General features: G+C 42.0%; 1 protein-coding gene across 9 annotated transcripts in view; it reads left to right on the top strand.

Annotated features, from left to right (window-relative positions):
• Positions 1 to 12,463, top strand: part of Camk4 (calcium/calmodulin dependent protein kinase IV) — a 228,758-nt gene that overhangs the window by 212,753 nt on the left and 3,542 nt on the right. For all 9 annotated transcript variants that reach the window (XM_042264336.2, XM_076554885.1, XM_042264335.2 and 6 more), the window contains 2 exons: positions 4,695 to 4,821; positions 7,092 to 7,244. In XM_042264336.2, coding sequence (XP_042120270.1) covers positions 4,695 to 4,821; positions 7,092 to 7,244 — 280 coding nt within the window. The remainder of the gene's footprint in view (positions 1 to 4,694; positions 4,822 to 7,091; positions 7,245 to 12,463) is intronic.

A 12,463-nucleotide genomic window follows, 5' to 3' on the forward strand; every position in this document is an offset into this window, starting at 1 on the left:
GCTGTGCAGAAACATTTTCCAGGGTTCCAACGAGCCTATTATCATAGGTGAGCTACCCTCACCCAATGCATAGCAGAATGACTTAAAGCAAGAGACAGCTACCTTCTCATAGTCTTAGAGGCTGGAAGCCTGAGGTCAGGGTGGCTGCAGAGTTGGGCTCTGTAGAGCAGCTTCTTCTGAGTTTTCAGAAAAGTTCCTTTGTACTGTGTCCCCACGTGGCAAAGAAAGAGAGAATCTTAGCTCCTGAGCTTTGTGCAAGAATACTTTATGATGCCACGCAGTGGTGGCACACACCTTTAATCCCAGCACTCAGGAGGCAGAGGCAGGCAGATCTTTGAGTATGAAGCCAGCCTCATCTACCAAGTAAGTTTTAGGACAGCCAGGACTACACAGTGGAAAACCTGTCTCAAAAAAAAAAAAAAAGTTGTTTTGTTATTGGCTCTTTTGTTGTTGTTGTTTTTGTGGCATGGGGGGATGCCACTCAGCTCCCAAATAAATCATACATGGAAGCTTATTCTTACTTATAAATGCCCGGCATTAGCTTGGCTTGTTTTTTGCCAGTTTTCCTTAACTTATATTATCCCATCTACCTTTTGCCTCTGGGCTTTTCCCAGATTTTCTGTAAATCTTACCTTACTCCGTGGCTTGCTTTAGAGCTGAGTGGCTGGCCCCTGAAGTCCTCCTCCTTCTCTGGCTACTTCTTTTTTCCTCCCACATTCCTCCTTCTATTTATACTCTCTCTGCCTGCCAGACCCACCTATCCTTTCTCCTGCCTTGCTATTGGCCGTTCAGTTCTTTATTAGACCCTCAGGTGTTTTAGACAGGCAAAGAGTAACACAACTAGACAGAGTTTAAAAAATGCAACATAAACAAAAGTAACACACCTTAAAATAATATTCTACAACAAGAAGTACTTCATGCTAGGAGGTGAAAAACCCCAACTACACTGTCCTTTTATGTTTTACGTCAGCTTGACACGAGCTGGAGTTAGCTGGAAGGAGGAAAACTCAGCTGAGAAAATGACTCAAGATCCAGCTGTGAGGCATTTTCTTAGTGACTTATGGGGGAGGGTCCAGCCCATGGTGGGTGGTGCCATCCCTGGTCTGATGGTCCTGGGTCTATGAGAAAGCAGGCTGAGCAAGTCGTGGGGAGCGAGCCACTAAGCAGCACCCCTCCGCGGCCTCTGTATCCGCTCCAGCCTGGCAGTGTAGGCTGAAATACACCCTTTCCTCCCCAGGTTGCTTTCATCAAAGCGTTTCCCCACAGCAATGGAAACTCTAAGACATACACAGATAAGGGTTCTTTCTTGTCTCTAGAACATACCTGTCCCAGGTTATAATTTTGGATTGAAATGTACCCTAAAGGGCCGAAGCCTCGATGCTGTAAGAGAACTCGAGGGGCATGAAAATAGAACACTAAGTTGCATTCACTCTGAAAAACTGTGAGACACAATAAGTAAAGGTCCATGGAAAGGCCACTGTCATGGGAAAGGAAGCGGGAAATGAGACCATATCCTTGAAAACAACTCCCCCCTAGTCCATTACCAAATCAGACAAATTCATTTTTGTATTTCTTACATTTTCATACACTTAGGCCTACAGTAGGTTATGGATGAAGATGCTGTGCCACTCATGACTAATGTCTTTCAGTCCCCCGCCTCTGTCAGCCCTGAGTCTGTGGACATTTCATTTACCTGTAGTGCATACTATCGTGACGTCCACCTGGCAAGGATCGTGGCATTTCTGTGGACTATATCCCTGGACTCACATGTCTCCTTTGTTCAGCCTTCATGTCCACTGAGTGGGGGACTGGTGACTTGAGGCTATGCCATCTAGACATTTATTGCGCTGGGTGGTTCAGAACCAAAGGAGAGGAGAAAGGGGGGTAAGGGTAGCATTGGGATCTATTCTGTTGATGCCTGCCCGGGAAAGCTATGTTGTAAACATCACTTAAGTCTCAACATCATTGCCCAAATGAGGACCTATTCTTTATCCACTTCTATACATGTACATTAAACTCAGGGCTTTATCTTTTCATAAATCCATCAATAGACAATTGTTACTTCATGTGTGTGCATGTGTTTGTGTGGACACACATGTATGTGTGTATACGTATGTATACATATGTACTTATGTGTGCACTCATGTGAAGGCCAGAAGACAGCCTGAGGTATCATTTCTAAGGAACTAACTGTCTATCATTTTTTGAGGTCGAGTCTGTCACTGACCTGTAGTTCTCCAAGTAGGCTAAACTGCTCGGCGAGCACACTGTCTCGACCTTCCCATTGCTGAGATTGCAAGTGTGTGCCACCATACCTGGCTTTTTAAAATGTGGGTTCTGGGGATCAACCTCAGGTCCTCATGCTTATATGGCTGAGCCTGCTGAGCCATCTCCCCAGCCCCTAATTCTTGTTGACATGGAGACCTCTGTCTCCTCTGCCCCTCCTCTTGTGGCAACTACTGCTTTAATGCTTTTCACTCCTTACAGTTTCTGCTCACCACCATCGTCTATTGTGTGCCATGGCCTCGCTATTTCTGAAGATGATTTTAGTTTGGAAACAAAGCTCCGTGTCTGGTTGTCCCAGGAGTTCTGGACCTTTTACCTTTGAGCTGTAGCATTTGGCATCTGATGGCCATAGTGATCAGATAGATGTCCTATACAACCTGACACTCAAACCCTCTCCTTCAGTTTTCAACACTGCAGTTAATCCCGAAGGCTGGGAGCCACCCTGTTCAGCCCATTTATATGCTGGGCCCTTGTATAACACCCGTGATTGCTTAGACTTCCACGGCAGTACCACCGAGGGAGCGCTACACCACGTGTGTGCACATGATCCCCACTCTGTGCTGCAGTCCTTCCGTTCTGACATTTCAGGTTGACATGATGTCAGTTGTTGGCCTCTGTCATCAAAGAAGAGCCCTTGATGTGACTGAGATGAAGTCGTTCGAGGACTGTGACTTTTGAATTCTTATTGTCTTTGGATTTCAGAATGGGGAACGTAAGGACCCTCCTGAACAGGCTGCCTGCTTTCTCCGTGACTAACCAGTAGCAGGCAACACCTTCCTTGAGTTAGGGAGGTTAGGAGAGTCAAGGCGAGGGACCTCCTCACCCCTGTGTGCTTGCACCCCCTTGCACAGGTGGGTCAGCTGTGGTGTTCTCTGCACACTTAGCACACGAGAGTGCCCTGCTGAGGCTTTTCACTCCTAGTTCCGCCTTCTCCCAGATGGCTCCAGAATGTTTGCATGAGACGGATACCCTCCCATGGAAACATTTCATGAGCACAAAGGACGTGAGAAGTGACTTCTTCCGAGAAGCTGTCGTTTCAGGAAGCATTTTGTTTTTCCAAGCTCTGTAGCTACCTGGCTGGCTCAGAGGAAGAATCGAAGAGGATATCTTTTAAACTTTTCATATTTTCTCACTTGATTTCCAAAGGGAACATGTATAATAGATGCCTGGAAAGATCATTTTTCGTTCTTTTCCCTAACATAATATTTTTTTTATTTGGGAGTTTCACATAATGCACCCCCGTCACATTCACTTTCCGGTCTTCCCAGGTTCACCCCGCCCTTGTGACCTCCCCCACAGAAAAGAAGATGAGAGAAAAAAAAAGAGAAAGAAAAAAAAATACCAAGTCTAATTTGTGTGGCCCATATACTCACTTGGAACATGGTTCAACTCCCAGTGGCCAGCCCCTTAAAGAACACTGCGTCCTTCCCGACCCCACCCCTGGAAAGACCTTTGATTGGTTTGAGCTGCCTTTCTTTCCCACCTCGTGATCAGAACCTCCACTTCTCTGTCGCCAGTGCAGGCTTGGAAACCCCAGAGCAGACTCCCACTTTTCCTGCGCCCCCTTATAGTGTCAGAAGTGCTGCCCCGTTCTCACACTCTGTTTCTTTTTCTACTGACCCTATAGTGGAAAACTAGGTGAATGTGGTCAGACATCTTTAAAATAAGGATCATTTACAAGAATGGAATCAAACCACGCTGCTCATCTGTTGGCTGCCTGTGGTGACTGAATTAATAGCTCTATTTTGTTTCAGTATGAAATCCAAACTAGATTAATATATGGAAACATCACACTTCTAATTTTTGTAGATTTCTATTTCTGTCTACTTTTAAAACTGTATTTATTTATTTATTTATTTATTTTATTTTATTTTATTTTATTGGTTTTTCGAGACAGGGTTTCTCTGTGTAGTTTTGTGCCTTTCCTGGAACTCACTTGGTAGCCCAAGCTGGCCTCAAACTCACAGAGATCCGCCTGGCTCTGCCTCCCGAGTGCTGGGATTAAAGGCGTGCGCCACCACCGCCCGGCTAAAACTGTATTCTTAATTCTTCCATTTTATACTAAATTGGAGGCCTATCAATCTAACATGTCTTTTAATTTTTAAGACAAATCTGCTGGAAAAATCATCACCACAATCTCTATAATATTAGCCATTTCAATTGTTGTATTTTTGTGCTTGTTATTGTTATAGCTTTTAAAAGAAATTTGGTTTCGCTATTCTTACTTCCCACAGGTGAAGTTGAATTTTTATGTTGTTTATCATAAATTACAATAAAATAATCTCACATGTGTACAGGTAGAGTTACTTGTAAGGAATATAGAAAGAAAGATCTTGAATTTTTACAGAAATTTGATGAAATATACCTCCTCTTTTAAAGGTATTTGACTCTAACTTTTTCCCCTCCAGACTTTGTGGATTTGAACCATTCTATGACGAAAGGGGTGATCAGTTCATGTTCAGGAGAATTCTGAATTGTGAATATTACTTTATCTCCCCCTGGTGGGATGAAGTATCTTTAAATGCCAAGGACTTGGTAAGTGTGACCCAAACAAAATGACATAAATAATTTTTAAGCAAGAAATAGTAAAATACATTTTTAAAATAGACTACTTTTCCCATCATTATTTCTTTATAACTATCAGGTGTTTTAATTTAAAAGGAACACTGACGCATTCCCTCATGAAGAATGAAAAACAGATGTCCCTTCAGTCCTCATTAGCCGAATCATCAGAGCATTAGTTGCAGAATCTTTGCTACCTGGTAACTGTAGAGCCGTTCAAACAACACTGTGCGATGGAGTCCAAACACCATTCACACAGAATTCTGGTTGGATGTGGCTTCTTCACCTCGATGTAGATGTACTTCAAATAAATATAATTGAATTTTCGAAAACTTTTAAGTTTATTAAAACACTCCAACAGTAGCATGAGCCCGATTATGCGGCACTGGAATTATAAACAAGATCCACTCCACTAATAGAATGGTTTACCATTTGCTTTCACTGCTTCGCAGTCAGGCTAATACATTAATATTCAAGAAATCTCTTGGAGAGAGAGCTCTGCCTCCTCTAGCAGGATGCTTGGATACGATGGAAACTGCTTGTGTACAATTGCAACCCTCATTCCTCCGGAGGGAAAAAAAAAAGTGTGCCAAAATAATGGAGTTGATTTTTGTATCATTAAAGGTTAAAAGGTGTTTTGGGAGTTTTCTAGTCATGAATTTGCTAAGTGTGCCAAGGATTACCAGCCGAAAGGCACTAATTAGAACTCACTCAAGTTTCTGGAGCCTCTTTCCCAGGACTCCTCCCTCCAAGTACTTTCCCCTTTTCTCCTTGTGTTGTCTCAAGGAACATTCTTTAGGACCTGTGGCTTTTCTAACGTGAGTAGCAAGGGAGGCAGTCTATATGGGTATGTGGATGTATAACCCACTCCTGACCATCACTTGAATACATCTGCTCCTTTCCTCCTCCACACCCACTGTCTCAGACCAACTCCCACCCTCTCCCATCTGGACCATTGCCACAGCTTCCTGTCTGGCCTCTCTGCTTCTTCGTGTGCCCTTCTAAAGTGTGCTCCACACAGAATCCAGGGATCCTTGCCTCACACTACTCAGCGTCCACACTGCAAACACGCACTCCTTAGCACTCATTATACAGAAAGAGCTTCATAAAGTTGAGAATAAGATGTGTTTGCTCCTTATTTAACTTGCCGTTTGATTTCATTAACCTGTTTTCACTTCTTTCATGGGTTTTTAGAGCTAGGAAAGACCTCTTAGATAAACGACCGAGAGTATCTTATGTTACAAGACTGATGTCTGGAGAGGTTCCAGCATCTTCACAATAGAGTTCATAAGCTGAGCGTCACAGAAAGGAGACCCGAGTTTGAAGTCAAGCTCTAGTAATGACCAAGTATTTGACCTTAGTAGCGAAGGTCTCTGAGCATCTTTCTGGTCTCCTCTTGTGAGTTGGAGCTAATAGTTTCCAGCCCATATGCTTCTGTGACTGTGCCGTGAGAACAGTTAGAGGCGTAACCAGGACATGAGCCTCCCAGAGTCAGGGGAGTGCCTCCCTCATACCTGGCCACTGCTGCTGAGCCCAAGGCTGGGAGTTATTTCATTTGTCCATCTTCCTGGCAACTCATTGTCTGTCCATCTTCACAAACAAGAGTAAAGCTTCCAGAATGGATTACCATTCGTTATATTTAGACATACCATGCATGTCATAAGCCTCAAGCCTCAAAGACTTCCTTCTTTTTATCCTAACGGGGCTTTTATTCCAGCTCTGAACTTATTCCTTCAGGGGCTTTCAATGAGTTAAGGAAAATGAACTGTAAGACTCAAGGGAGTCATAAAACAGTATTCAGTAAGGGCTTGGACACTAACCCTTTGTTCTCCATAAGAGAGATGGTGCCTGGGTGCCCATTCTAGAGAGACAGAGGTGGAGTTCTGAATTCTAAGTGATTTCATAATTTAGCCTAGAATTATTCCAGGGCTGGCGCTGCCTTCAAAGGGCATCTGATCAGTGGACAAGCCAGGCCCTAATTCTTTGACCTCTGTGGAAAGAAATCCGAGAGTTTGGGAATACAGGTGGTGAGTGCCCCAGCTTCTGGGACGCCCTCAGCTGCTGCTTTCCTGAGGTAGGTCCTGCTCCTGACAGAAGCACCTTCAAAAACATGTGCTCAGTGCTATTGATAACATTAATAGTTCATAGCTAGTGCTATTAACTCTAAGTGGAGTAATACCTGGACATTCACAGTGTGAAGGGAAGCCCGGTTTCTCGAAGTCTGTATTTCTTTATGATTGCAGGTCAGAAAACTAATTGTTTTGGATCCCAAGAAACGGCTGACGACATTTCAAGCCCTCCAGCACCCGTGGGTCACAGGTAAAGCAGCTAACTTTGTGCACATGGACACTGCTCAGAAGAAGCTCCAAGAATTCAATGCTCGGCGCAAGCTTAAGGTAAACCACATGTTTTTGTTGTTACTGTATTTTTTCTTAAGATGTCTTTTTTTCCTTGAGTACTTACTATATTATTCATTTTCTGTGACACCAGGGAAAATTCTTGCTTTTAAACTCCTAAGATACTGGCATAAAACCACTTAGGGTTTGTTTTTTGTTTTTGTTTTGGGGTGTGTGTGTGTGTGTGTGTGTGTGTGTGTGTGTGTGTGTGTGTGTGATGAATTCATTATTAAGAAAAGGAAAGCACTTGAAAGAATAAATTTAGAGTTGGAATAAAAACCAGAACGTTAATACTTGTACTATATGTTTAAATTACAAAGTGTGCACATGTGTGTGTGAGTATATGTGTGTGGGGTGTGTGTGTGTATCTTATTTACTCTGTGTGCACAAGTTTGCAGGTGTCTCATAGCACGCATGTGCAGGTCAGAGGACAGCTTTGAGGAAATCAGTTCTCACCTTCCCCAGAAGTCCCAAAGCCTGAACTCAGGCTTGGTGGCCAGGGCCTTGTCTCTTAACCTACTGGGTCATCTCACCAGCCCCCACCAGATACAGTATTGCTACTTCTTATCTAAATAAGACATCATTCGCTGGACAGTGGTGGCGTACGCCTTTAATCCCAGCACTTGAGAGGCATGGCCAGGTGGATCTCTATGAGTTCAAGGCCAGCCTGGGCTACAGAATGAGTTCCAGGATAGGCTCCAAAACTACACAAAGAAACCCTGTCGGGGGGGGGGGGAGGTTGTGGGGAGTTTACCCACCACCCCCACAGCTTCCCAGAGTTTTCTTGAGTGTGAGCAGCAGGAAATATTAGATAGAAGGATTTATAGCGGAGAATGTTGCGGAGATAAACAGATAGAAAATAAAGGATAGCCTCGAGAGGGCCTGGAACCTATTCCAACGGGCCCGGACTGTCTCTGGTCCAGGGTTTTTATAGAGACGCCAAGGGGTGGAGCAAAAGACCTCCTCCCCCAGCACAGCCAAGTGCAGGCCATCTCAGACACCTGCACTCAGGCCCGTGGTCCTGATCATCCTCTAATCGGACCTGCTGGGTAAAGCCACGAGGAACCCCAGAACGGGCTCCCACAGGTCCCCCCTTCTTAATATATAAAAAAATAACTATTAATGGCTTACAGCAATCTCCATAGCTGTTACACCTCCCAGTATGGGAGTAGAGGATGATATAAATGGCATTTCTCTTTTGAATTAGGTCCAAGGTGACCACAGCAGTCTTAGCTGCCTCAAGCCCTTTTCTAAACCAAAACTCTTAAGGCGACTACAAACTTAAAGAATCCCTTAGCTTCATCATTACCACTAACAGGTTAACAAATATTGCTATACATAGTCACAATTCTCTCAATCTTACAACTCAAAGCAAACTCTTAACAGAACCATTAGAATTAGCATTTATGGTGCTATATATAGTTAACAATTTTCTCTGTCTTACAACTAACTCAGTCATTTGAATTTTCTTGTTAACAGAACATAGGAAAAACTTCGATGTATTCACATCAAACTTAAACATTTCCTCAATTCCACAAAGCCAGGGTGCATTAATATCAATAAGTTTCTGCGAACATAATTCAATCTCATAGCTCCTCCTTTTCTTTATAATTTTTAAGCAAAATCTCAAGCCTAGTTAGAAAACCCAAACTTTTCTGTTTAAACAGTTCCATTTGTAACACAAAACCAGTTCCATAAGTAATTCCATTTTTACATAAACAGTTCCACAAAACAATTCATAAGTCACCAGTTAATAAAGCATAAATGCATACACAAAATTGCATCTTGATTCTAAGTGGAAATACATTTCTTCATTTAAACAGTTCCATTTTTAACCCAATTCCAGAAAACCGTTCTTAGGTCATTACTATAAGTAAGCTCAAAATTGTCCCATTGCAATGAAATCTCTATTGTTCATTTCATTTAAGTACCAAAATTCAAATGATAAATTTTGGTACTAGCCTTCCAAATTTGAAGAAATCCATAACCAAAAACTTTTTGTAATTTTATCTCATTTTAACTTCAAAAAGTTCAAACAAGAAATAAATTCTGGTATCAGGCTTTCACTTCCAAATATGAAGAGACGTTTTACAACCAAAACTTTTTGCAGTTAATAATTTTTGTTCAAACAAGCGTCTCTGCAACTTTTGTTCTCACAGACAGACCTTTTTAGTTATAGTAAGATTTTAAACCGCACCGTTTTTGCTGTTAGCTCAGGTTTTTCTGTGCTGCGTTGATATTCCACGGATCTCAGCTGCGGATGCCTTGTGCTGGTTCTGGCGTCTGCCATTCTTAGCTTCTTAGCGGCTTCTGGAGCTTTTGAAATCATTCAGACTGCCTACTTTGCAGTCTACTAGGACACTATCTCCTGTGTCTCAGGTGTTTTCACCATATACATTAATAGACTCACACTTAACATTTACACTTTTTCACAAACTCACATATAACATATTAACATCTACTTATTTATACTTTAAGGAAACTATAGAACTACTTTAGCAAATATATTTCTTATTAATTCTTATATACTTATATTCATTCCATCTTATTTCTTATTTAAACTTACATTTACAACTAGCATCTTACAAGCTTATTACATGTCTTAAGACTACCTTAGATACTTCTTACAAGCTTATATTCTTAAAGGAACTCTACAGATCTATTTTACGAACTTATATAGGCTACCATTAGCATATATCTAACTTAGCAAACACCTAAAGATTTCTTAACAGATATCTAACAAGACAGAATTTCTACAAACTCACTTATCTTATTTTCATCTTTCTATTTCTTACTTTTAATTATTATCACTATCTCTATTAGAAAGATTCTCTTAACTAGACAGGAAGTACGTACATCATTTCTAAAGTTTACAGTTTATAGTTAGCTTTGTTATAAAGCACTGGGATTTAGTGAGTGTTGTCATTATAGAGTTGTGATACTTGTTGCTAGGGGATTGTAACATTCTCAGGACGAAGCCACACCCCAAAGTTGTGAGTGGGCCTTTTCGAACCCGCAGAGATGCACTGTCAACGGTAAATGGTTTTTAACTAGAGGCTGTCCCTTCACCCAAATTCATAATAGCTCCCCTAAGAACTTCAACTCAAACAAACGTTTCTATCACAGCAGTACTTTTGGTTTGTTCTACTGAAAAACTTTATGCTGAGGGTGAAGTTATCATATTTAGCTGCTGTAAAGCTCTTCGCCAATACTGCACAGCTATTAGGTGATATAAGGTATTTTTCTAAAGAAGCTAGTAAAGCCAAAAGTGGCACAGCTCTGAACTCTTATTTCCTCACTGTTTGCATTAACCAGTGACAAACCTCAGAAATACTAATTGAGCCACTTTCATTCTGGTTCCTTTAGAGGAACGTCATTGGAGCTGACTTTTCTTAGTTCCACGCTCCTTACCAGACGCTCCAGTAACCACCGAGCTTCATTCTCCTCTTGTGAAAAAACACAAACATGTCCTCGACCCCATATTAAAACAGGATCTGGACCCTTCCATAATCCCGAGCAGGGATCTTTCCATTTCACTTGAGTTTCAGGATTTAGTATTTTCACTTCATTAGCTTTAACTCCTGATGTTATTAGCAGCAGTGATATTTAGCATTGATTTCTTATAAGGAACTTTCAGGTAAAGCAACTCTTTTGTAAGACAGCTAGATTTTCTGAAGTTTGTTTCCCATCTAGAAAGCAGTCATTTCTTTTTGAATGCCTGTTTCCTTGTCTCCTTATTAGATTTGCAAAGGAATTACTCATTGCAGGCAGTTTGTTTAAAAGGCAAAGAACTTTTAATTTCAACATAAGTTTCTTCATGTCTAAGACAACATTCAGTGTATAAACTGCTTTCCCTTGTTTTAAGGATTTTAAAGTGGCTTGTTTGCTCTTAAAGGTAGCTTTTTGTCATCCAACTACCGTAAAAATTTGCACAGCTATTAGGGTAAATAAGGCATTTTACCAACGGAGCCCCAAACCGTGAATATCCTAGTTCCGTATCCTTTCAATTTTTCATCGGAACTGACACTTAAACCCTTAGACGATTTTCCTCCTTATTTTTAAAAGCTGTATTTTAATTTTAGAGCTGACAAAAGTGTTTCAGGGCAATGTCGCCATCTTTAGTGGAAAAACTACCTTTCCCAGAATGCATTTCCCTTATATCAGTCCATAATAATTCAGTCCCATATCAGTCCCTTATATCATTTCCCATATTTCTTATCGTGTTTGAGAGTCAACTGGTTCTCTTTTACCAAACTTGCTTACAAATTCTTGCCCGGGAGATTTGAACAAAATTTTTTGCTTTTGCAATGGGAGATTTGAACAAACATTTTACATTTTCAGCTATGGCACATTGGGAGGTTTCTGGTCTCTCCTCAGCTGGCTTCAACAGGTGTTTCAAACTTCATCAGACACTGGCCCCCGAATCAGAACCGCACCTGCCTCGTTAGCACGCATTGAGGCTGGCATTTCTGATAGCAACTTTTCTCGGGGCTTGTGTTTGTTTTAGCCAGTCAGTGAAAAACAAGATCATTTACAACAGCTTTTTCATAGCTCTTTCAGAGAGATTTTCTCCCACTGATTTATCTCATTTTGCTTGCTCCTTCCTTCCCCAGATGCAGAGCTTCAGCTATCTGCGGCTCTGTACCTCTGCTAGCTGCCTTTGGAGGTAGGGGCTTTCTTTTTCTCCCCCTGAATCTGCCTCAAATTCTAGCAGCTTTGTCAGGTCATGCATTTTCTGGGGAGGTGTTTGTCCCTTCTGTTTCTTCAGAGTCTTTCTTCCCAGACAGTTCCCAGTTTGGTCTCAATTTATCCCCTCTACCCCAGAAACAGTTTCCGACACTAGAGCGGCGGTTTTCCCTGCTACTGAAGGTAGGGGCTTTAGTTTGTTTGTTTTCGGGGTCTGTGTTGTTTGCGTACAGACTGAAAATCTAACAAGGGAGGTTTTTGCCGTTTCTAAACTCCCATTAGAACAGGTGCTTTGCCTTATGAGGCCTTCACCTGGCCCAGTCCCCCAGTGGGTTGTGTTTGCTTGTCTGGGTGCTCAAGGACAGAGCTTATGCCAGAGGCAATCACCCCTCAGGGCTACACTCCCTCATCTCATTGGGAGTCAGTTGAAACAAAGCTTTCTCAAAGAGGTGCTTTCTCTGACAGAAAAGAAAGCTTTACTCCTGGATAGTTCTGTTCTGCCCTGGCTGGGCTCTTTCCCCAGACAGCGTTCT

This window comes from Peromyscus maniculatus, chromosome 19 (assembly GCF_049852395.1).
Source record: "Peromyscus maniculatus bairdii isolate BWxNUB_F1_BW_parent chromosome 19, HU_Pman_BW_mat_3.1, whole genome shotgun sequence".
Lineage (NCBI taxonomy): Eukaryota > Metazoa > Chordata > Mammalia > Rodentia > Cricetidae > Peromyscus > Peromyscus maniculatus.